General features: G+C 42.2%; 2 protein-coding genes across 4 annotated transcripts; both read left to right on the forward strand.

Moving 5' to 3' along the window:
- The first annotated feature begins 160 nt into the window (after nt 1–160).
- LOC132457172 (MFS-type transporter SLC18B1-like) lies at nt 161–9,358 on the forward strand. Of its 3 annotated transcripts, XM_060051245.1 has the most exons (15): nt 161–285; nt 3,687–3,749; nt 3,838–3,965; nt 4,146–4,241; nt 4,329–4,402; nt 5,203–5,350; nt 5,558–5,714; nt 5,819–5,955; nt 6,165–6,266; nt 6,894–6,985; nt 7,083–7,178; nt 7,306–7,380; nt 8,153–8,246; nt 8,440–8,489; nt 8,644–9,358. In XM_060051245.1, the coding sequence occupies exons 2-15, from the start codon at nt 3,713–3,715 to the stop codon at nt 8,699–8,701; spliced, it is 1,344 nt and encodes a 447-aa protein (XP_059907228.1). In that variant the 5' UTR covers nt 161–285; nt 3,687–3,712; the 3' UTR covers nt 8,702–9,358. The 3 variants fall into 3 exon arrangements, with proteins under 3 accessions (XP_059907228.1, XP_059907227.1, XP_059907229.1); XM_060051244.1 differs by lacking the exon at nt 161–285 and having other exon boundaries at nt 3,136–3,749; XM_060051246.1 differs by lacking the exons at nt 161–285; nt 3,838–3,965 and having other exon boundaries at nt 3,136–3,749.
- Nucleotides 9,359–9,497: 139 nt separating this feature from the next.
- Nucleotides 9,498–23,389, forward strand: LOC132457170 (MFS-type transporter SLC18B1-like). Its single transcript, XM_060051242.1, has 14 exons — nt 9,498–10,954; nt 11,102–11,217; nt 14,490–14,585; nt 14,674–14,747; nt 20,426–20,573; nt 20,771–20,927; nt 21,024–21,160; nt 21,344–21,445; nt 21,558–21,649; nt 21,750–21,845; nt 21,962–22,036; nt 22,362–22,455; nt 22,592–22,641; nt 22,868–23,389. Exons 1-14 carry the CDS (start codon nt 10,861–10,863, stop codon nt 22,923–22,925), a joined length of 1,389 nt encoding a protein of 462 aa, XP_059907225.1. The 5' UTR covers nt 9,498–10,860; the 3' UTR covers nt 22,926–23,389.

The following is a 23,389-nucleotide window of genomic DNA, read 5'->3' on the forward strand; positions in this document are numbered from 1 at the left end:
TTCTCTGTTTGTAGGGTACTGCTTTGACTAATAACAATAAAAAAAAAAAACTAAATTGCTACTAGTTACAAATCAAGCCATTGGCGACACCTATAACCGAGGTGTGAACATTTAGGCTTACCAGTAGAGGGCAGTAGATGTGTGTGGGATGAACTGGGAAGGGTTGGTTAAAGTCAACAATCGGGACCGGGCATACGGAAAGTCGACTACAGATATAGAACGAGAAGGTGCGTGTTGGCAGTACAAATAAATTCTCCTTTGAATAGTGATTGTGAAGTTACAAAGGTAAGCTCATACTCAGACGAGTTACCGCTGCTCGCCTGATGCACTGCACATTTCGAGTTGTTGTTTGTATGTTTATTTATCTAAAAGGGACACTGTACATTAATCGACATGTCCATTGCATAGGACATGTAAATGCACCAGATTTAGTTATACAAACTATTTTTTTCATCTACAGTCCCTGGCAGGTTGATGTTAGAGAGAATATACAAAAACATAAACGCAAGCACAACTACATGGACATTACATGGACAAGGACACAAACTAAAATGACAAGACCGACGTGATGTAACATGCCAGAATACAATTATTAAAAAAAGAAGAGAATAACAAACACAAAACATAAAATGGTTAAACATGGAACTCTTAATCAGTTAGCACTCAAAATCACAGAAAAGAAGGAGGTTAGTACCACAAGTTAACACATTACCTATGTTTAAATGTTTGTTTGTCCAGTAGCAGTTGCTTTATGGATTTAGGGAAATTGTTTAGGGTCTACCTAGGGAGTATACACCACCGCAAGACAATACACCAACCGACCACCTATCCACAGGTTCACGTAGCGTTTTGAACACATGCTTTGCGTTGTGCCGGCGAAATGCACATTTCTTGGACCCCTGCATAACTGCTTGCAGTTCTAGTTTACAATCTAAACACTATAACAATGACAAAGGCTTCGAATCCAATGTTTTATGGTCACGAGTCATTTGTGGGAGGCTTTGTTCCTGGCTTATAACTCTTGATATCACGATTTTCTGAAAGTCCAATGGAGAAAATTTATGGGAAATGTACTTCCGAAATGAGTCAGCACGTAGTGTTGGATTTAATGATTCGTTTTCATGATTCAGTTCGCGTCGGTCAGTTCGCCAAGAGGAGTCGTTCGCGGTTCGTTCGTTCGTTCAGTCGAGTTTCCGGTAGCGGTGAATTGAATCATTGAATGCACGGTTCTCAGCTGAGTCAGTCAGACTCAGCTCCTCCCTCGTTCTCATTCTCAAACGTCAACATTACAACTTTAACCAGACGTGTAGTTGATTATTGGATTATTGGATGTCTAACATATCAGCAAGATAATAGACTTGATTTAGCAATGATGGTGGGGGTCCCGGGTGTTTTAGGCTCTCATAAACAGAACCCTGTGCAGCCCAAGACTAAATCTAAAATGTATGCCAAAATTAACACTGCCTTCAAAACGAGAGCTGGTAAATTGTGAAAAATGCATTAAACTGTTATCAGAAAACGCGGTTATATGCTATAGACACTAGAGCGGACCATAACTGTCCCGCCAGATTATTCTGAAGTTGTATGTTGTTGTTTTTTTTGTTTTTTTTCTTAGAATATCGAATATCTATATCTGTTAGCTTAAATGTAAAGGGCCGGATACAGTGAATTTTTTTTTTTTTCACAACCGTTTTTGAACTTAATTGTAGAAAATGCTTAGCCTGGTCCTACCAGACCATCGTACTTCATTTCATTTGTACAGAAGTGAAATGAAAATTGAGCGGAAGTAGGTAGGTGGGCGGTGCCAGGCTAGAAAATGCTGCTACTCGTCCCGAAAGGTTAGAGACACACTCGTCACGGTCACACGTAAGCTGAGAGGGCCTGAGCAGGAGTTATTAGAAACTATGCAATATTAAATTAAACGGAACCCCCCTTTATAGGCCTATGTACAACAATCATGGCGACCCGACATTACGTACCAAAAGTCCACAAAAGATTTAAGACGCCAAGCTCTGAGACTTTTCTGTTTAACGCAAGTAGTCTCTGATGAGGCTACTTCGCATACAGCTCTTCTAACGGTGGGTAAGCTAGGAACGGAGGTTTGTGTGTGTGCGCAGTCGTCAGCACCCGCCATGGTGTGTGTGTGTGTGCGTGTGTGTGAGCGCAGTCAATCTGCAACCGCCGTGGTGTGTGTGCGTGCGTGCGTGCAGTCAGACAGCACCCGCCGTGGTGTGTATGTGTGTTGTGTTGTGTGAAGTGGTTTAACGCCTCATGCCCACTGCACCATCAGTCAAAGGACAGAAGGCGTGGCTGACGGATGGGGGAGCTTTCCAGGGTCGTCAGAGCCCGAGTAGTGTCACAGTGCTTAAATTTGCATACGAGATCTGATTGGATGACGGATCCGTCGCTGCCGAAAAAGTTGAAGATTTTTCTACTTTTTGACGGAGCCTTCAGTGCACAGATCCACAATGCATTGCGCGTCCGTCCCCATTCAAAGTCAATGGGGATCAGTCAACGGACGGAGGCCTCCGTTTTCTGATCCCACATTTTCTGATTACGAGTTGTCAAATTGGAGAGGTTGTATTTTCAATTAATTGTTTTACTGCTCCCTACAGCCCGATATTGATACTATTTGGCGGGGTTCATCGTGACCCCTTGTCCCGCTCAAATCAAACATTCGACTTTCAACTCGGAATTCTGGCGTCCTAGGATTGAGGAACACACCATTAATCTAATCTTCGACTAAATGTATACAGGGAGCAGGCTGGATGCGTGCAGGCTTAATTAGCCTGCGCGCTAATTATTAGGAGAATTAGCATCTTGAATATTTACTACAGCGTTTTTACAGCTCGATGCATTTTCGCAATGATTCCGTCTTTACGGAGATATTCCTGAAACGCATCAAAGGATAACGGAGGGGAAAAGATTGTTTTCGCCCATGTGGACGGGGCCTGAGTAAATCTCACCCTTAATTAGGCCCGGTCAACACAGAGCCGAATTTTTAGGTGAAATCGCATAAGTCTTGTGCGTTTGGGCCGACCGTCCAGACGGATCCGGCAGATGGAGGTTTGCCTAATTGAGAAAAAATACTATTGCTATAAAAAAAATAATAATAATCTTGCTCATTAGTTCTTCTTATGTAGGCTAAATCACTAGCTGGTGTGCCATGTTAAGAAGGCTAACTTAATGATCTTCTTAAATGGCCAAAGAAAACCCCATTGTAGTAGCTTATTTGTAAAGTTCTATATATTTATGATCTTTAAAATGAAGCAAAGTTCATATCAGACAACAATTCACCTTTACACATAAAAAATAACCTCTAGCTTGCATGACTGAGGAGGATGTTCATTTAAAACCCTTTATCTAAGGCCTCGATAGTCGACAAGCAACTTTCAAATATTTTAAATTGCATTGCATCACTGCAGAATGTAGCATAGGAGTCAAGTTATTTCCCATGCATACAGGCTTTTTTATTTAAAGTATGTCTGCACTGGTAATTCGTTTTTTTTTTACTTTATAAGCTTTATAAGTGTAATTCTTGCCTAAATGTAAAGTGCTATGAATGGCCTGCTATTTGCAGTATGCTCTATTACAAGCTTGCCTTTCCAAGAATTTCGTTAATATTTAGACGTAAATTCTATAGTTTGTGAATGCTCAAATGCTATAATTTTATGATTTTAACACAGAAGGAATCCAAAATCCAACGTTGGACATGGAACCCACAGAAAATACTGCACTCAAAGAACATGGTGAGTGCTTATGGTTAAAAAAAACGAATACGCATTCTATTCATGTATCTTGGAGATAACCGTTGTCCCGTTTTTTAACTTTGTGAAGATGGTCCAAAAAGTTCTTCGCCGGGGAGGATGTCGCGGACACAGTTATTTACATTAATATCCATTGGTTCTGTAAACTTTGGCTCAATGATTTGCTATTCAATACTTGGCCCATTCTTTCCCAACCTGGTAAGCTATATTGCAACGGTTTCATCGACGCATAAGGTTTAAACGGTTACTGCCATGAGATGTAGGCAGACAATTTCACATGACCACAAAAACATCCATATAAATTTTCCTTTTACAAATGTAAAATATTAACGTGAATTATAGAACATGAATCAACATTTTCACTTTCCTCCAACGCAGGCGTTACAGAAGGGAGCCAGCCAGACAGTCATTGGTCTAATATTTGGCTGCTATGCGCTATGCAACTTTGTTGGTTCACTGCTAATGGGAAAATATGTAAGTTGATAAACCTTAACGTCCCATCTCATTTGTAGATTATTCTCTTCCATGATTGTATAACATATTCTTCTACCTGGTTCTCAGATTGTCCAGATTGGTGCAAAGTTCATGCTGGTGTCAGGCCTGTTTGTGTCAGGTGGATGCACTATCATGTTTGGGTAAGTACAGAACATTGGAGATTGAAGTCCTTTGGTTTGATAGTTGATTAGAATAGAATACAATGACGTGTATTCATTTTAAAAATAAATATAATTACTTTTTCTTTTGAATGGAAATTCAAGTCTAGTAGCCATTTCGGTACATTCCCATTTTCGCTTTTATCCAAAGTAACTATTCAAAAACTCCACTTGCTGCATTACTAAGAGGTGTGACATGAACATGCCTGTGACCACGTCCCCAGGTTTGCTGCTCCATTCTTAATCACGAGAAGAGGTTTAGCAGGGCCAAACTAGTCCAGCCAGGAAAAGGTCTGGAGCAGGTGTGAGGGGTTAGGGTTCATGCTTGTGACAGGCCTGTTTGTTTCAGGATGATGCTGTATTATGTTTGGAAAAGTTACAGAAAATAGAAGATTTGAGGTCTGATAATTGATTAGAATATATATACATGTATTTATAAAAATATATATTTCAATGTATTTTATGAACTACATTTTCTTAAATCAAAGCTAGAGTAGATTAGAGGTTAAAAGGTGGAGGGTGTAGGTGGTGGGTCGGCTGTAAGAACGGTTTAGATCCATCAGTGTCTGATAGGTCAACGTAGAAAGTATGGGGATGGTGGTTTGGCGGAGAGAATCTCTTAAAAAAAAAAGTAGAAATATAATCGCAGTCTTGGACGAACGGCCATGAGGAGCTGGAGTGTTGGGTACATCGTGAAGAGAGGAAACTTCAGTTGAGTCACTTTGCTGATTCCAGAAAATGTGGCAGTAAATCATATTTACTATCCCTCTTCTTTCAAACAGATTCCTTGACAGAGCTCCCTCGGGGACGGTGTTCATCGCTCTCTGCTTCATTGTGCGGAGCATCGACGCCATTGGCTTCGCTGCTGCCGCAACCTCTTCTGTCGCATTGGCATCTAAAGTCTTTCCAAACAATGTAGCGACTGTCTTGGTAGGTCTGGCCTGCCCTGATGTCACTGGCATGTAGGTGAGGTGTATGAAAAAAGCACATGATGCATTGTTTTGTCTCTCCTATGTTCCCCGTAAATGCTAACAAACTGCTGGCCGTCATGCTTCCACTTTTCTACAGTTGCTAACGAGTCTCCCCGGTTTTCATTCCAATGTACAAGCCTTCTTTCCCTCGTATCGTCCCGACCAGGGTAGTTTGGAGATGTTCACCGGACTGGGTCTCATTCTGGGGCCTCCTTTAGGAGGCTGGCTGTACCAGGCTTACGGATATGAGCTTCCCTTCCTTGTTCTGGGCTGTATCCTACTGCTGATGGTTCCATTCAACATCATCGTCTTGCCCAGCTGCAGTAGGCATTCATCGATTTCCGTACATAAAGATAAAAGAGGACTTCCTGGGGTAATAACTAATCATGTCAATACTTTATTGTCATGCTTTTCTTTTGTCACACAGCTGCGGAGCCCTCTGAGAATTCCTTTTTGCAATTGCTGAAAGTCCCCAAAGTATTGCTCATCTGCTTCTTCATGTTCAGCTTAAGCTCAGGCCTGGGCTTCCTGGACACTACCTTGTCCCTGTTCGCGATTGAGAAGGTAAACCCACATTTTACAAATGTTACAAGTGTCACAATGTTGCTGATGTCGTGTTTATAGGTCCAAAAAAGAAGGGAAATTGAAGTCTCCCTGTGTTTTCTGTGCTTTAGAACTAATACAAATATATTGGGGGGGGGGGGTGGTGGGGGGGGGGGTTGTCACCAAATAATAATAAACCCATTGTAATAATCCCTTTCTCTTGTGTCTAGTTCGGTCTTACCCCGGGCTATGTGGGCCTCCTCTTCCTGGGGTTCTCCTTACCTTACGCTTTAATAGCGCCTGCCCTCGGTTTCTTTGCTGATAAATATCCTGTGAGTCTCAAGTGGGGTTGTAAATCTATAAGTCTAAAAACTCTTGCAGTAGAGAATGTTAATGCAAGTGTTGTTTTGGTTGTAATGCGCTTTGAGTGTACATTGTGTCTATGGTAAGGTTGGGGTCGCAGATCTTCTGAATGAAGCAATGGCTACACTTACACTACAGTTCAAAAGTTTGGGGTCACTTAGAAATGTCCTTATTTTTTAAAGAAAATAATAGTTTTTTCAATGAAGATAACATTCAATTAATAAGAAGTACAGTCTAGACATTGTGAATGTTAGAAATGACTATTCTTGCTGGAAACAGCTGATTTTTAATGGAATATCTATTAAATATTCCATTTCCTGCAACCATCACTCCTGTGTTCTCATGGTAAATTGTTTAGCTATGCATGTTAAAAGGTGAATTGATGGTTAAAAAACCCTTGTGCCATTATGTTGTTATGTAAATCTGAATAAAACTGGAACTAGCGAGTATTCCAAAAAATTCAAGCGGCGTAAATAAAACTGTTTTCATTGAAAAAATGAAATTGTCTGCGTGACCCCAAACTTTTGACCCCAAACCTTTGGTGTGCCTCCTACCTCAATACCATTCTAACAGACTCCTATTGGTCGTCATTTCAGGCAACAAGAAGTTGGTTCATGATTCTCGGTGGCCTTCTCACTGGGCTCGGCTTCTGTTTGCTTGGTCCAGCACCGTTTCTCCACATTACCAGGTGTGCTGAGTAGATACAATTATTCAAATTAGTCCGACACTCCTTTCTGGGTAAGTGAGGTGACGTTTCCTCTCTTGTTCTGTGTTCCTCATGGTAGCCAGCTGTGGTTGTTGATCTTCATGCTGTGTGTGATTGGCTTTGGTTTGGGCGCAGGTTTCATGCCCTGCTTACCAGAGATCATTTCAGCAGCCTAGTAAGTTTCTTTAAAATGACATACGTTTCATCTACAGTATATTTCCATAGCCTCTCTAGAGTCTGAATATAGTACTAATATTATATTACTTTTTTTATCATTCTGAAATATTCTTCTTGGGGGACAGTGAACAGGGCTTCGAAGATGGACTTGGCACTCTGGGAATGGTGTCTGGACTCTTTGGGGCCTGTTGGTCCATGGGGTAAGTCCTAGATTGTCTAGCCTATTGGTTGATTACCAAATTCTGTTTCAGTCACACGGTTCATACTGTGCTCACGATAAACCGGTGAACAAACAGTTTATATACCCCATGTATCGTGTCCAGTTTACATTTAACACTTAAATAATCAACATTGCTAGCCATAACGAATGCTCTTAGGATAACACCAAGTTCATCATGGTATGACTACACTAAATTGTTACTCTGTTCTATTTACATTTAAGGTGCAGTGTGTCAAATTTAGTTGCATCTAGCGGAAAGGACTTGGCCAAAATGGAATTTAATTGGTTCCAATCCTCACCCCCCCCCGTTACATGAAACTAAGTCCTACACACTTCCCCTTTAGTTCTGCTGTAGGTATGAGTGGAGAGTTGCTCTGCGTTTCTCCCCCACATTCGAACCAATCACAGAAGAGATGCCCTGATTGGTCAGATATAAGCCACAAGCGGTTTATAATCTAAATGAGCTCATAGGAAGATGCATTCCACTCCAAACTGATCTCACTCGCTAATAGCTGATGGTTGACTGATCCATTTGACCCAAATTGCTCTCAAATAATATCACTTAAATCCTACCTACAACAAATACTAATTTGTCAAGCAATTTATTCTTCTAGGCATTATTGTACTTATTTAAATGTTCTTACACAAGTTTGGGGATACTTGTCTAGCTAAATTTCTATTTGTGTTTCCACATTATGACTTCTAATTGTGGAACTGTTTGAAAATAAGACTGTTTGTTTGCTCCTGGTAAGGATATTCTATGGACCCATGATGGGTGGCTTCCTCACCCAGCAGCTAACCTTTGTGTGGGCGGCAACCATCCAAGGAGGGCTTTCAGGTTTGGCTGTAAGTCGACTCATATTGTTCAGGGCCTGTTTTCCCCTTCCCCTTACCTCAGGATATTCACAGCCTAAGCATGTCAGGGTAAATAGTATTTTAGGGTTCTTATTTTGGGGTACGAAGCATGTTGGGTTACTACAACTTCTACATTTTCCCACACACATCTATTCTACAAATCTATGCCTTATCTTTTCCACAGACCACGCTACTTGGGATTTTTTATCTCTATGCAAGTTTCAAGAAGCACAGGTAATCTAGCTGGGTTTGGTAAATCAAACCTAGATTCACTGACTGTTGTTTATTGACTGTAATGTTTGTTATTAGTTTATTTTGTTTTTTAGATATATTCACTGCGCAGTCTGCAGGTCAAAGTTCATACATTTTTTTCCATTTTGTTTCAAAGTGTTGCACAGGTATCTGTAAACGATAGTCCAGGAGACAGAGACAGGCTTCTGGCCTAGCCAACAGCTGAAGAAGACTTTGATGGGGTGTTAGAAGCCTGACTGGATAGGCCAGACCTTTTGGTTCCAACCTGCGGTGACCTCCACAACCTACCGGTCCAACAACACCCACTGCCGTCTAAGCTTCAGATAGTAGTCGTGGTTTCGTATCGGACCCTAACTTGTTCATTGTGGCTTTAGACCAGCTGCTGACATTTATCCGGCCTGTGTGAGCAGTCACATACCAGATTAGAACTAAGATGTCTTACAAAGTTCGCCACAAATTTGTTTTTGTTTTGAACCCCATGATTTTGATTGCCTGTCTGAATGGCACAACGACTTGCGGAAGGGATGGTGAATGGCTTACACTGATTATTTCATACATAGTGTGTGTATAATGGCCTGCGCTAATGAAAACACCTGACCCCACCCTGACACTAGTCTGGCAGAGCCCGCCTGGTGACGTGGTGCTACACTCCTGACCCAACCCTGACGCTCAAACAGAGCTCATCATGGGAACATGCCAGGCTACCATGGACCATGCTGTGATGTAGTTAAAGATTTAGCAATCAGCTTTTTCACATGTTTCCAACACTTTAATAACTACTGTACCTGAATAAGGTGAAATGAATGTAATCTGAAGTAGCAGTGACCTTAACAAATAAACGACTGGAGTCACGTGTGCTCTTAAATGACAGAAAGAATCGGACTGAACCACTATAACTGTACGTCCACACCAGAGCTCATAAAGTTTCGCTGCGAATATTTCTGTTCGCTTTGGTCGCTCAAGTCATGACGTACAATTCAAAAGTGCCTGCCGGTGTTCCCTGGGATCCACGCAAGCGAAGAGCGTCTACATTCCGATTGGCTGTCAGTGTTTTGCCGCTGAAACGCGTCATAGTAATTTGCATAAAGTTCAACAGTTTTCAACTTTTTTTGGACGCTCTGGTCGCTCAACTTTGGCCGCTGGTAGCGTTGGTCGCTCTGGTCGCTCTTGCCCATAGAAAGTGAATGACTTCCGGCGATTTGGTAGCTCAATTCGCTTCTGGTGTGGACGTACAGTAAGCAAGTTCAAAGATGTGACCAAATAATGCAATACGTCATCTCTCCAGAGGGCAGCAAAAACTAATTATAAAGTAAGCATTTTTTCAACTGTTTAGCCGCTAATGTGTCAATGAGCCGCCAAAATGTACACGTTGACACGCACACTCACATGTAGGCTACTGTTGTCGCAAAACCTGTAACCTATTTCTAGCAAGCAATGCAAAGAGATTTGTTTTCCTTTACAACATATCAGATTTCACCACCGCTCCAACGGTCACTACAAAGCACAACAATGTTTACTCTAATTAAATTATCTTTCACAATAAAAAATATATTAAACAATTGTCTTTCATTTCTATTGTAATACTTTTAACATGATTACTTCCAATAGTGAAGTACTATGAATGGCCTACTGATTTGAAGTATGCTCAAGAATAAACTTACCTTGCTTTGAGTTTTGGTTATTTGCGTCTTTCATTTAAATGATATGAATATGAAGGGATGCACACCTGTTGCCCATAGTGTAATCAGTGCACAGGTGAAACAAGCCAACCAGCCACACACACACACTTGGTGTGAGAGCTGCTGCATGGAGCACCAGCGCCATGGTTAATTCATCTTCACAATAAAGCTGATTCAATACCACCACCCTGCGTCTTTGTGTTTGTAAGGATCCCAGTAAAGTCACCTAGGTGGCGTGCCGCAATGGACCGTGGTCCACTATTATTCAGCAGAATACATGACAGGCGTTTAATTTTGAAACGCTCTATGTAGCCTAGGTATTCTCGGTGTATTGCTTTAATACCTAAACCTTTATTAATTAGTGGTTTGGTAGTCTTTCTTTCCCTACAAATTCTTTCAGTGAGACAACTGTCAAGTAAAAAGGAATAAGAAAAGGGTCTTTATGAAATAAGGTCTCGGATTGCATGCTTTGGACATTTTAGGGGTGTAAGCCTAGGTCTACTTTCCACAGGCCTACGTTTCTCGTTTATTGTCCTCTGTGTAAAGTGCTTCATGCCAAATAGGACAGCCTTTATATTAATGGGGTTCAGACTCTGCTGCTTATTTTAGTCCCTGTAGATCCCCGTTGTTTTGGCCTTCATAATCCGGAGGATTATTTAATATTGTACTTTCTAATGCTTTTGACACATTTTATGATTTTTAACACGGAAAACCAAGATCCAACGTTGGACATGGAGCCCACAGAAAACACTGCTCTCACAGAACACGGTGAGTGGTTCAAGTTAAATAACCTAGCAGCCTACGCATTTCATTCATGTAGGCTATCTTTATTTAAGTTAAAATAGGCCCTACCTACTATGCATTTTATCCATGTATCTTGGAGATAACCGTGGTCCCTTTTTTTACTTTATGAAGATGGACCAACAAGGAGCATGTCGCGGACACAGATCTTCACATTAATATCCGTGGCTTCTGTCAACTTTGGCTCAATGATCTGCTATTCAATACTTGGCCCGTTCTTCCCCAACGAGGTGAGCTTTGTAGCCGCGGGTTCATTGATTAGGTCTGTTTAAAAGGCTTCACGTGTACAGCCATGACAATGTAGGCAGCCTATTTAACATGCAATGTATATATATTATGCGACGTATGTGGGAAAACCCCACGTGTTTCAAGCTAACACCAGTTAGGAATGGTTTCTTAGCCACATAGTGGACAAAACTATATAGGGTTTCATGAGTTCGCATGTAAGCTAAACCGGGGTGGGCAATTATGTTTCATTGGGGACCACGTAAGAAATTCCGAATGCCTTTGAGGACCTAGAAAATTCTGTCGTGTCTTAACCATTCGATTGGATTATAGTATTGCTCTAACTCTTAAGCATTTGTAATTCAAATTCACTCCAAATGAATGTGAATAAAATAATCGAATTCGCATTACAACCCAAACATAGAAAAGTACTCAGTGGGACATCGCTGATGGGCTTGAACAAGTGCACTGAAGTCAGGTGTAACTCTGATGGGGCTATGCGCAGCACAGCTGACAGGTGTTCATCAATGAGACTGATCTCTATCTGTACTTGTCATCAATGAGAAAGTTAAATGCCACTTGCTAAACAACCACACTCCTCATGAAGATCACGCACACCATGAATTTTCACAATAAAAGCCCTTCTCCTTTTCCGATATTTAGGCCTACTGTAACTTATCATAAGCAGTTTTCACATACACGTTTTATCAATTCATCTTTTTTTAATCTATTTTTTCTTACTCGCGGGCCACTCAGAACCAGCCGGCCACATGTTGCCCGGGGTTCGTATGATGGGTCTGAGTCACGCCCCGTGCCCACTACCTCCGTCCGTTGACTGATCCCCATTGACTTTGAATGGGGACGGACGCGCAATGCATTGTGGATCCGTCCGTTCCGTTGGAGCCTTCGGCTCAGTCAAGAAGTTGAACAATTTTCAACTTTTTCGGCAGCGACGGATCCGTCATCCAATCAGATCGCGTATGCAAATTTAAGCACTGTGACGCGACTCGGGCTTTGACGATACTGGAAAGCGGGAAAGCGGGTCATCTTGCATCGCAACAAGCAGGAAGTAGCGGGAGGAACCCGGCGAAGCGTTTTGATTGGCTGACGGATGCCTCTGCAAAGACTACTCCCCCATCAGTCAGCCACGCCTTCCCACGTCCGTTGACTGACGGAGGTAGTGGGCATGTAGGGTTACGCCTCGTGCCCACTACCTCCGTCCGTTGACTGATCCCCATTGACTTTGAATGGGGACGGACGCGCAATGCATTGTGGATCCGTCCGTTCCGTTGGAGCCTTCGGCTCCGTCAAAAAGTTGAAAAATGTTCTACTTTTTCGGCAGCGACGGATCCGTCATCCAATCAGATCGCGTATGCAAATTTAAGCACTGTGACGCGACTCGGGCTCTGACGATACTGGAAAGCGGGAAAGCGGGTCATCTTGCATCGCAACAAGCAGGAAGAAGCGGGAAGAACCCGGCGAACCCTGACGGTGCAGTGCCACATGCCCACTACCTCCGTCAGTCAACGGACGTGGGAAGGCATGGCTGACTGATGGGGGAGTAGTCTTTGCAGAGGCATCCGTCAGCCAATCAAATCGCTTCGCCGGGTTCTTCCCGCTACTTCCTGCTTGTTGCGATGCAAGATGACCCGCTTTCCAGTATCGTCAGAGCCCGAGTCGCGTCACAGTGCTTAAATTTGCATACGCGATCTGATTGGATGACGGATCCGTCGCTGCCGAAAAAGTTAAAAATTTTCAACTTCTTGACTGAGCCGAAGGCTCCAACGGAACGGACGGATCCACAATGCATTGCGCGTCCGTCCCCATTCAAAGTCAATGGGGATCAGTCAACGGACGGAGGTAGTGGGCACGGGGCGTAACGCCTCGTGCCCACTGCACCGTCAGTCAACGGACGTGGGAAGGCGTGGCTGACGGATGGGGGAGTAGTCTTTGCAGAGGCATCCGTCAGCCAATCAAATCGCTTCGCCGGGTTCTTCCCGCTTCTTCCTGCTTGTTGCGAGGCAAGATGACCCGCTTTCCCGCTTTCCAGTATCGTCAGAGCCCGAGTCGCGTCACAGTGCTTAAATTTGCATACGCGATCTGATTGGATGACGGAACCGTCGCTGCCGAAAAAGTTGAAAATTTTTCAACTTTCTGACGGTGGCGAACGCTCCAACTGAACGGACGGATCCACAATGCATTGCGCGTCCGTCCCCATTCAAAGTCAATGGGCAACGGTCAACTGACGGAGGTAGTGGGCACGGAGCGTAAGGCCGATCCATACCTCCGGATCCGAACGAAATTCGTCCGTCGCCCCAAACGTTGCCCCCGGAACTACCCTTCATACCTCCGTCTGGTTTCAGCGTTGTTATGGATGTTACGCAATAAATCCTCTAGAGGGCACTGACTGTCGTTTCACAAATTAACGGCATCGCAAACATGACATCTGTAGAGATGATTTGGCTTTGTGTCATCCGAAAAAAAGTGCAAAAAGTGTGCGGTGGCATGTGACACCCCTCACCAACCCACAGATTATCTCCTCAAAATGTTGTTAAATGACCAGTTACAACTCATTGCCAAAGTAGGGGAACAATAACAATAAACAATAAAATAAAAATGACAGGTATATAGTATAATATAAGTACAAAACGTCAAATACTATATATATATATATATATATATATATATATATATATACACATATACACACACACACACACACACACATATATGTATGTATATATATATATATATGTATGTATGTATGTATGTATGTATATATATATATATATATATGTGTGTGTATCAGATATTATACTACTCTGTCTATTTTCGCAAATTGTCTGACTTTTGACTATACTGCCGCCTCGATTTCCGGTGGTATTGCTCTGGTTCTCCCGGAGCACTCCGGATTCGTGAGCTCAGAGGCGACGGACCCATTTACGGACGAAACACCTCCGGGACCGGACGAAACGGTCCGGTTCCGTATTTACCGTAGGGTGTGAAGGGGCCTTTAGACTACAAACATGGCCTCGTTACCATTTCCGCCGAAGCCAAGACAGATGGTTTACCGAATTAGAACCTGTAGGCGTGGCTTATTTACCATTACGCCCACTTCCAATATGAACTGAATTCTTACCTGTGTTCGAGAGATGCTTCATGAACCACCTCCAGAGTCTCTGAATATACCACTTGTTGAATATTTACTCTCCTAGACGACAATACCGCAAAGGATCAAATTAGTTTGTCATCATCCCTCCTCTTTTTTCCAACGCAGGCGGTCAATAAGGGAGCCAGCCAGACGGCCATCGGGCTCATATTCAGCTGTTATGCGTTCAGCAACATCATTGGTGCGCTGCTAATGGGGACATATGTAGGTCAATTAAGCTCTTTACGTCCATCTCATATTTAGGTTATTCTCTTCTATGATTGTATTACATATTCTTCTACCTGGTTCTCAGATTGTCCAGATTGGTGCAAAATTCATGCTTGTGTCAGGCCTGTTTGTGTCAGGAGGATGCACTATCATGTTTGGGTAAGTACCAAAGATGGGAGATTAAAGTCCTTTGGTTTGATGGTTGATTAGAATAGTATGGAGCCTGGGAGAGGACATGGGAGTAATATCTTTATAAATTGATTTATAATTTGAACAAGCTCTTTACTACGTGCATGTGGGCTTAAAATGTAGAATCCAGAATTTTTTTGCGTTGATCAATGAGCATAGAGCTTGCCCGGAGCAACGCTAATAGCCTAAATGGCTTGCCTTGCATTGGCAAGGGGCAATGTGAACACTTCCAAATCTGCAATTGTTTAACCACTAATATTGCTAAAAATAGCACCAAACCTCTGCAGTAGCATGACTAGAGCCCCTGCACATTAAACGAAGCATCAACAACTTGGCGTACCTGGAGTTTATTAAAAAATACTGTTTTACAAGTCCGAGCCTTACCAAAATAAGATAATAGAGGCGCCAAGAGGGGCAATTGTTAATTTCTTTTTATTATATTATTTACGGTATTATTTATGATTTTTTTCCAGCCGTTGTGGCGATGCTGGATTGTTATGCTGTCGAGAGCTTGGAATAAACAAGTTGTGTAAGAACAATTATTGGAGTTAAGCAACATCCGTAAAGATGGAAAGAAATAAGAAGATTTGGAGTTTGCGGTTCAATAGATCAGTGAAACATCGTTGCGACACAAATGACACCTCTAGGTAAATGTAGTAACCTAGAGAACCAGCAACCTTGTTTTCGTCCAAACGAGCCGTCTTTAGCGTACAGTGAACTGCATTGGCTTCTATGAGCTGTCGGCTTTCAGCCGCGAGTTTAGGGACCGTCTGCGAAGTGCAAAACGGAAAACGACCACAATGGTCAAATGGTCAATGGCGTTGCCATTATTGACTCTAGAGCCCCAAAACTTGTTCCATATGGTCTCTATATGGTCTTACTATAACCTTTGGTTTTGAAAAATTATATCTCTACTTATTTTTAAGGATTTTTTTATGCAGCAACAATTTCAATAGTGTCACCATTATTGACTCTAAAGCCCCAGAACTTGTTCCATATAGGCATGGCCTCTAAATGGTCTTACTACAACCTTTAGTTTTGAAAAATATATCTCTTCTTATTTTGAGGAATTATTATTTGTCAAAAAATTCAGTAGCGTGGCTATTATTGACTCTATAGGTTAGTTTCTGGCGTTGTTTTTGGATGAAGAGGCCCAGACCAGGGGCCTGTACCACGAAGCTCGCTTAGAGGGTTAGCGAGGTATGTTGACCTCAAAGCCTGGGTTAGTTGTACCACCCATATTTTCAAGGCCTTGCTGGCACCACATCACATCTATGGGGGTAAAATGCATGATGATAGACCGGCAAATTTGAACCCCGGTCGCTGGCGTTCGGGTCTTATACTAATCCACTACGCTACAGCCGCTACCTCTCAGCGGTCGAAAACATGCGATACATTTCTTACATAGGGTGTATTTAAAGTGAATTCCCTAAATGATAGAATAAGGCAGGATGGACGTTGCTTATGCATTTTTAAATCATCATCATTCTATTTGGATTAATGGCGAACAATTCTGCATTTGGCATAGTTATTTTAAAGACAATATGCAGAATCTTTTCACTTATACGCATATAGACTGCTTGATCTATCCTAAAGTCGAGAAAAATGACGCAAAAAACGCCCCTTTCAAGTGAACGCGCACTGAACCTATGGCGGAAAACCTGGTTCAACTAATTTAATCTAAAGTGAGCTTCGTGGTACCATTTAACTCTGATTGCGAGTTGCGGCTCTGTCGAGCCAGGTTTTCCCAAGAAAGCCTGGGTATGTTCAGCGAGGTTCGTGGTATACCCCCCAGGATATCTTTGGAGGCAATCTCCGTTTATTCTGACAAAGGTGTAAATAACAACAATATCCTCCGGTCAACCCTTATTAACGTGAGCTCCTCTCCCAAGGAGTACAACATCAAAAGTGCATGTTGCAATCAATACATTAAAACACAGAAAACATACTGGACAAAGGTGTAAATAACCACAATATCCTCCGGTCAACTCTTATTAACGTGAGCTCCTACACAAATTAAATGACAGAAATATGTTAGCGTACTACACAATAAGTTTAAGCTAGCATGTAAACTTATAAATGTAGTTTAACAGAGGCTAAAACATGGACATTTCTGTGATCAGTGTCGCCATTATTGAAATAGCTCAAAAAGTTGTTCCATGTAGGCTATATGGTCTTACTACAACCTTTAGTTTTGAAAAATATATCTCTTCGTATTTTTTAGGAATTTTATTTGGCAAAAAAATCAATAGCGTGGCCATTATTGACTCTATAGCCCCAAAACTTGTTCCATATAGGCATTGCCTCTACATGGTATTGCTACGACCTTTAGCTTTGAAAAATATATCTCTTCTTATTTTTGAGGAATTTTTATTTGGCCAAAAAATGCAATATCATTTTTTTGTTTGCAAGAATTTCAATAGCGTCGCCATTATTGACTCTAAAGCACCAGAACTTGTTCCATATAGGTATGGCCTCATTATGTTCTTACCACAACCTTTAGTTTTGAAAAATATAGCTCTTCTTATTTTTTAAAGGTCCAATGGCATGCTTTAATATAGATATTAGTGGGCCCCTAACACAGTATTTGAAGACGTTCCCGGATTACAGCCACTACGAGCCAGTCGCACATTGAGCTTTTCCCAAACGTGCCGTTTCGGTGTCTGTAGCTTTAATGCAAATGAGGAGGAGAGAGGCGGGTCAAGGAGGAGGTTGGGGGTGTGGCCCTGAGCAGCTTGCGGCCACGGTTCCATACGCTCTGTTTACAGTGGATGCATCGCAATGGCGTGGCGCACACAGCCTTTGGCCGTGTTCTGTAAATATTCTAGAACACTCTGGGTGCTCCGGCGGGAGTCCCTGGAGCTCTATATCTAAGTTATATCATATTATACATAGATATCTATATCATATAATATATATTATCACGGCCAAAAGCTGTGTGAGCCTTCAGACGATATTATGGATCTCAAACGACTGTGTCGGGTTCTCCGACGTCTCTGGTTCTTCCACGTCCACATCAATCTGAAGTAGACTTAACCGCGACATGGAGGAGAAAGGGACCACCGCCTCGGCAGCCGGCAGCATTTAGGCACCACCGCCTCCTGCAGCAGGCAGCGCAGAGGCGGTGGACCCTCGGCTGCCGGCTGCCCGCTGGCAACAATCCCTTTCTCCTTTATTTAAAAATAAATAAATTGTAGTCAAGGCGAGGCCCTATTGTTCTTAAGGCACTGCATATGGAATTTCAATAGCGTCGCCATTATTGACTCTAGAGATATATCTTTCAAAAAGGTTGTAGTAAGACCATATAGAGGCCATCCCTATGTGGAACAAGTTTTGGGGCTCTAGAGTCAATAATGGCAACGCTATTGAAATTATTGCTAAATAAAAAATCCATACAAATAAGTAGAGATATATTTTCAAAACGAAAGTTTGTAGTAAGACCATATAGAGGCCTTGCCTATATAGAACAAGTTGTGGGGCTCTGGAGTCAATATTGGCGACGCTATTGACATTTTTGCCAAATAAAAATTCTTCAACAATAAGAAGAATTTTCAAAACTAAAGGTACTAGTAAGACTATATAGAGGCCATGCCTATCTGGAACAAGTTCTAGTGCTCTAGAGTCAATAATGGCGACGCTATTGACATTTCTGCAAACAAAATAATGGATATTGAAATTTTGGCCAAATAAAGATTCTTTAAAAATAAAAGATATATTCTTCAAAACTAAAGGTTGTAGTAGAGGCCATGCCTATATGGAACAAGTTTTGGAGCTCCATGGCGACGTTATTGAAATTGTTGCAAACAAAAAATCCTTAAAAATAAGAAGAGATATATTTTTCCAAACTAAAGGTTGTAGTAAGACCATATAGAGGCCGTGCCTATATGGAACACGTTTTGGAGCTCTAGGTTCAACAATGGCGACGTTGTTGAAATTGTTGCTAAAAAAAAATCCTTAGAAATAAGAGCACATATATTTTTCCAAACTAAAGGTTGTAGTAAGACCATATAGAGGCCATGCCTATATGGAGCAAGTTTTGGGGCTCTAGAGTAAACAATGGCGACGCTATTGAAATTGTTGCAAACAAGAAATCCTTAAAAATAAGAGGAGATATCTTTTTAAAAACTAATGGTTGTAGTAAGACCATATAGTGGCCATGCCTATATGGAACAAGTTCTGGAGCTCTAGAGTCAATAATGGCGACGCTATTCGTTTTCCGTTTTACGTTTTCCGTTTTGCACTTTTAAGCTTGCGGCTGAAAGCCGACAGCTCATAGAAGCCAATGCAATTCACCGTTCTCTAAAGACGACGGCTCGTTTGGATGAAATCAAGGTTGTAGCTGGTTCTCTAGGTTACTACATTTAGCTAGAGGTGTCATTTGTGTCGCAACGCTGTTTCACTGATGATCTTTTTAACCGCAAACTCAGAATCTGCCAAAATTCTTTCCATCTTTACGCAAGCAGTTAGGTGAGTGTTGCATGCAGCGCTCAACTATTGTTCTTCATAAGTTTCTTTCTCTCTTTTTTTTCTTTCTTTCTTTCTTTCTTTCTTTCTTTCTTTCTTTCTTTCTTTCTTTCTTTCTTTCTTTCTTTCTTTCTTTCTTATTTTCTACAAACTTTGGGACCTACCTCCTTCCTAAAATTTTCACCTACTGCATTCAAATTTTAAAATATTCAGAATAGCTTGGAATCGCGTGTTTTTCAGATATTCTACTTTTAAAATAGTATCTTTTTTAACATGGGAGTCAATATGAGGATGGCAGAGCCATCCTCTGGTAATCTCCATATGTACAGGACCTTGTATCAAGCCGGGATGTACCAAACAGCTTTAAAAAAGCACTTTTTGAGGGGCGGAGTGCGCCTAGGGAATAGGACAGTGGCGTGAAGGATAGCGGGACGGAGTGCGCCTGGCCGGTGTGTGATTGTGCATCTATAATGGGGGCGGTTGGTTTGACGCGTGCCGTTTGGCGCCAGTTTATTTGGCACTTGAGGGTTTGAGAAAAGAGGGGCATGTTATCCCCATTTGATGATACTTTTTTTGTACCATCTTTATAATGAGCGTTGTTGTATATTTTAATGCACCACACAACGTGGTGTGATACTATAGGTGTCCGGAGCCTAACACTCTCTTGGACGTGGACATTAAACACATCGCTGCTCAGACGGAGCTTCACCCTCCAAAGAAAACGGGGTGTTGATCAGATCAGAGCATCACATCAGAACATCACATCAGAACATCACATCAGAACATCAGATCAGAACATCAGATCAGAACATCAGATCAGAGCATCAGAGAAGATCATCAGATCAAAGCTTGTGTGCACACTTGTAGATCAGCCAGTAAAAGGTCTGTAGAAGGTGTGAGGGGATAGGACGGAGGGTCTGGGTGGTAGGTCGGGGGTTGAATAAGATGGTGTTATTGTCTGAGAGAGGGGACAATGTAGAGAGTATAGGGATGTTAGTTTGGTGGGACGAGGTAAATCAAGAGCGGTGGAGAAAATCTCTTCAAAAAGGTAGAACAGAGCTACAGTCTGGGAGGAACGGTCGTGTCGAAGGAAAACGTTTACTTGAGTCATGTTGCAGATTCTAGTCGTTCAGATGTGGTTTGGTGTTGGCAGTGAATCATCTTGATTATCCCTCTTGTTACAGATTCCTTGACAGAGCTCCCTCGGGGTCCGTGTTCATCGCTCTCTGCTTCATTGTGCGGAGCATCGACGCCATTGGCTTCGCTGCTGCCGCAACCTCTTCCATCGCATTGGCATCTAAAGTCTTTCCAAACAATGTAGCGACTGTCTTGGTAGGTCTGGCCTGCCCTGATGTCACTGGCATGTAGTTGAGGTGTGTGGGTCACTGAGAAAGCACATGATGCCTTGCTTTGCCTCACGCATATTTGCCATAAAAGTTAACAAACTGCTGGCCGTCTTGCTTACATTCTTCTACAGTAGCAACAATTCCAAAGTACAAGCCTTCTTTCCCTCGTATCGTCTCGACCAGGGTAGTTTGGAGATGTTCACCGGACTGGGTCTCATTCTGGGGCCACCTTTAGGAGGCTGGCTGTACCAGGCTTACGGATACGAGCTTCCCTTCCTCGTTCTGGGCTGTATCCTACTGCTGATGGTTCCATTCAACATCATCGTCATGCCCAGCTGCGGTAGGCGTTCATCGATTTCCGTACATAAAGATAAAGAGAGGACTTCCTGGGGTAATAATCATTTCGATACTTTATCATGCTTTTTTTGTCACACAGCTGCGGAGCCCTCGGAGAATTCCTTTTTGCAATTGCTGAAAGTCCCCAAAGTATTGCTCATCTGCTTCTTCATGTTCAGCTTAAGCTCAGGCCTGGGCTTCCTGGACACTACCTTGTCCCTGTACGCGATTGAGAAGGTAAAATATACAACCAAGTGTTACAATGTTCTAGAATGGTTTGTTATGTTTAAAAAAATAATGGAAATTACAGTCTCTCTGTGTCTTAGAACAAATACAAATCTCTGGGCGGGGGGTTAGGGGGGTCTGTGATTGTTTGTCACATTCTTATATCCCAAAGTAATAATCCCTCTCTCTATCTAGTTCGGTCTTAGCCCGGGTTATGTGGGCCTCCTCTTCCTGGGGGTCTCCTTACCTTACGGTCTGAGCTCGCCAGTTTTCGGTTTCTTTGCTGATAAATATCCTGTGAGTCTCAAGTGGGGTCATTGGGAGTGCAGATCTTCTGAATGAAGCAATGGCTACACTTGTCTCTTACCTCAATACCATTCTAACAGACTCCTATTGGTCATTATTTCAGACCTCAAGACGTTGGTTCTTGATTCTCGGTGGCCTTCTCTCAGGGCTCTGTTTCTGTTTTCTTGGTCCAGCGCCATTTCTCCACATTACCAGGTGTGCTGAGTGCATAATCAAATGATTGTGATTGGTCAAACTCTCCTGCCTGGGTAAGTGAGGTGACGTTTGCTCTCTCGTTCTGTGTTCCTCATGGTAGCCAGCTGTGGTTGCTGATCTTCATGCTGTGCGTGATCGGCTTTGGTTTGGGCCTTAGTCTCATGCCTAGCTTACCAGAGATCATTGCCGCGGCACAGTGAGTAACTTCAGGGTTACATCTGCCATATTCTCCTTGCCTCTGTAGAGTCTGAATATTATCCTAATGTAACATATTACTTATTTTTAATTTCCAACATTCTTCTTTGGGGACAGTGAACAGGGCTTTGAAGATGGACTTAGCACTCTGGGAATGGTGTCTGGACTGTTTGGGGCCTGTTGGTCCATGGGGTAAGTCCTAGGGAGTTTAGCCTAATGGTTGATTATCAGATAATCCGTCAGCCCCGCGGTACACATGCTGCATGAAAGCTTCCTCACGGTAAACACAATGAATTCATTTATTGATATACTGCCCGTTCAGTTAGCATGAATTTAGGTAAATATTAAATGATAACCACTTAAATAAACTATTGTTATCCATACTGGATCAACTGAAGATAACACAATGTGTTTCATGTTTTAAGTGCCCTTTGGTACTTTTCACCAACATTTATTCCTGCACTTCCTTCAGGGCATTTTTGTGCTCAAAATAAGCACTTTTTCTTCTTCTACAAAGGATGTTTTATGGACCCATGATGGGTGGCGTTCTCACTCAACATCTAACCTTTGAGTGGGCTGCAACTATCCAAGGAGGGCTTTCAGTTCTGGCTGTAAGTTGAATCATATTGTTCAGGGACTCTTGTTCGTTCTATCAAGCGACCTACCTCAAAATACATGCATGTTAGGGTGCTAAGCCTTTTAGGGTACAAAGCATGTTAGGGTACTTATGCCTTATCTTTTCCACAGGCCACACTACTTGGATTGTATTATCAATATGAACAGTTAAAGAAGCGCAGGTAATCTCACTCAAACGGATTCCTAAACCCTAGATTTCACATCCGCAACCCTAGTTTATTAGGTCCTAAACCCTAGTTTTATACATCCTAACTAGATCAAAATGTATTTGTTGCATTCTTGATTCATTATTTTTGATTTATATTTATTCACAGTCTGAAGGCCAAAAACTATGTGAAAGCCAGTCTCTGTTGGTGAAAGTAAATGTGCTTTTGTTTTGTTTCAAAGTATTGCAAAGGAAACTGGAAATAATTTTGTAGGAGAAGGAGGGAATCTTTTGGCCTAAGCAATCGGTCCTTACAAACAGCTAAAGAAGACGCTTCCTGAGGTATATGGTCCAGAGATGGCTATGATTGGCATAAATCTGTAAGCTGCATTAAATACTTTTTTATTTTTTATTTAGTTGGGAAGTGTGTTGCACAGGTAACTGGAAACGATTGTCCTGGGGAAACTGCGGAAGAAGCCACTGTGATTAGGTGTTAGATGACACTGTGATGTGGGGTTAGAAGCCTGGATACATAGACCAGATCTTATGATTCAAACCTACAGTGATTTCCACAACGTACTAGCCCACCAGAACCCCCTGCCCACTAAGCTTCAGAGAGTGGTGGTGGTTTACCAGACAGTTTGATCCTTCATGTATGAGCCGGGCTTAGCAAAATTATAAAAAAAATGACCCTTGTGATTGTATTCCAGTTCCAACCTACTTCTGTTTGTAAATTGGAAATTAAAACTCAAATGAAAGAAGTT

The sequence above is a fragment of the Gadus macrocephalus genome, chromosome 5 (assembly GCF_031168955.1).
Source record: "Gadus macrocephalus chromosome 5, ASM3116895v1".
NCBI classification, from domain to species: domain Eukaryota; kingdom Metazoa; phylum Chordata; class Actinopteri; order Gadiformes; family Gadidae; genus Gadus; species Gadus macrocephalus.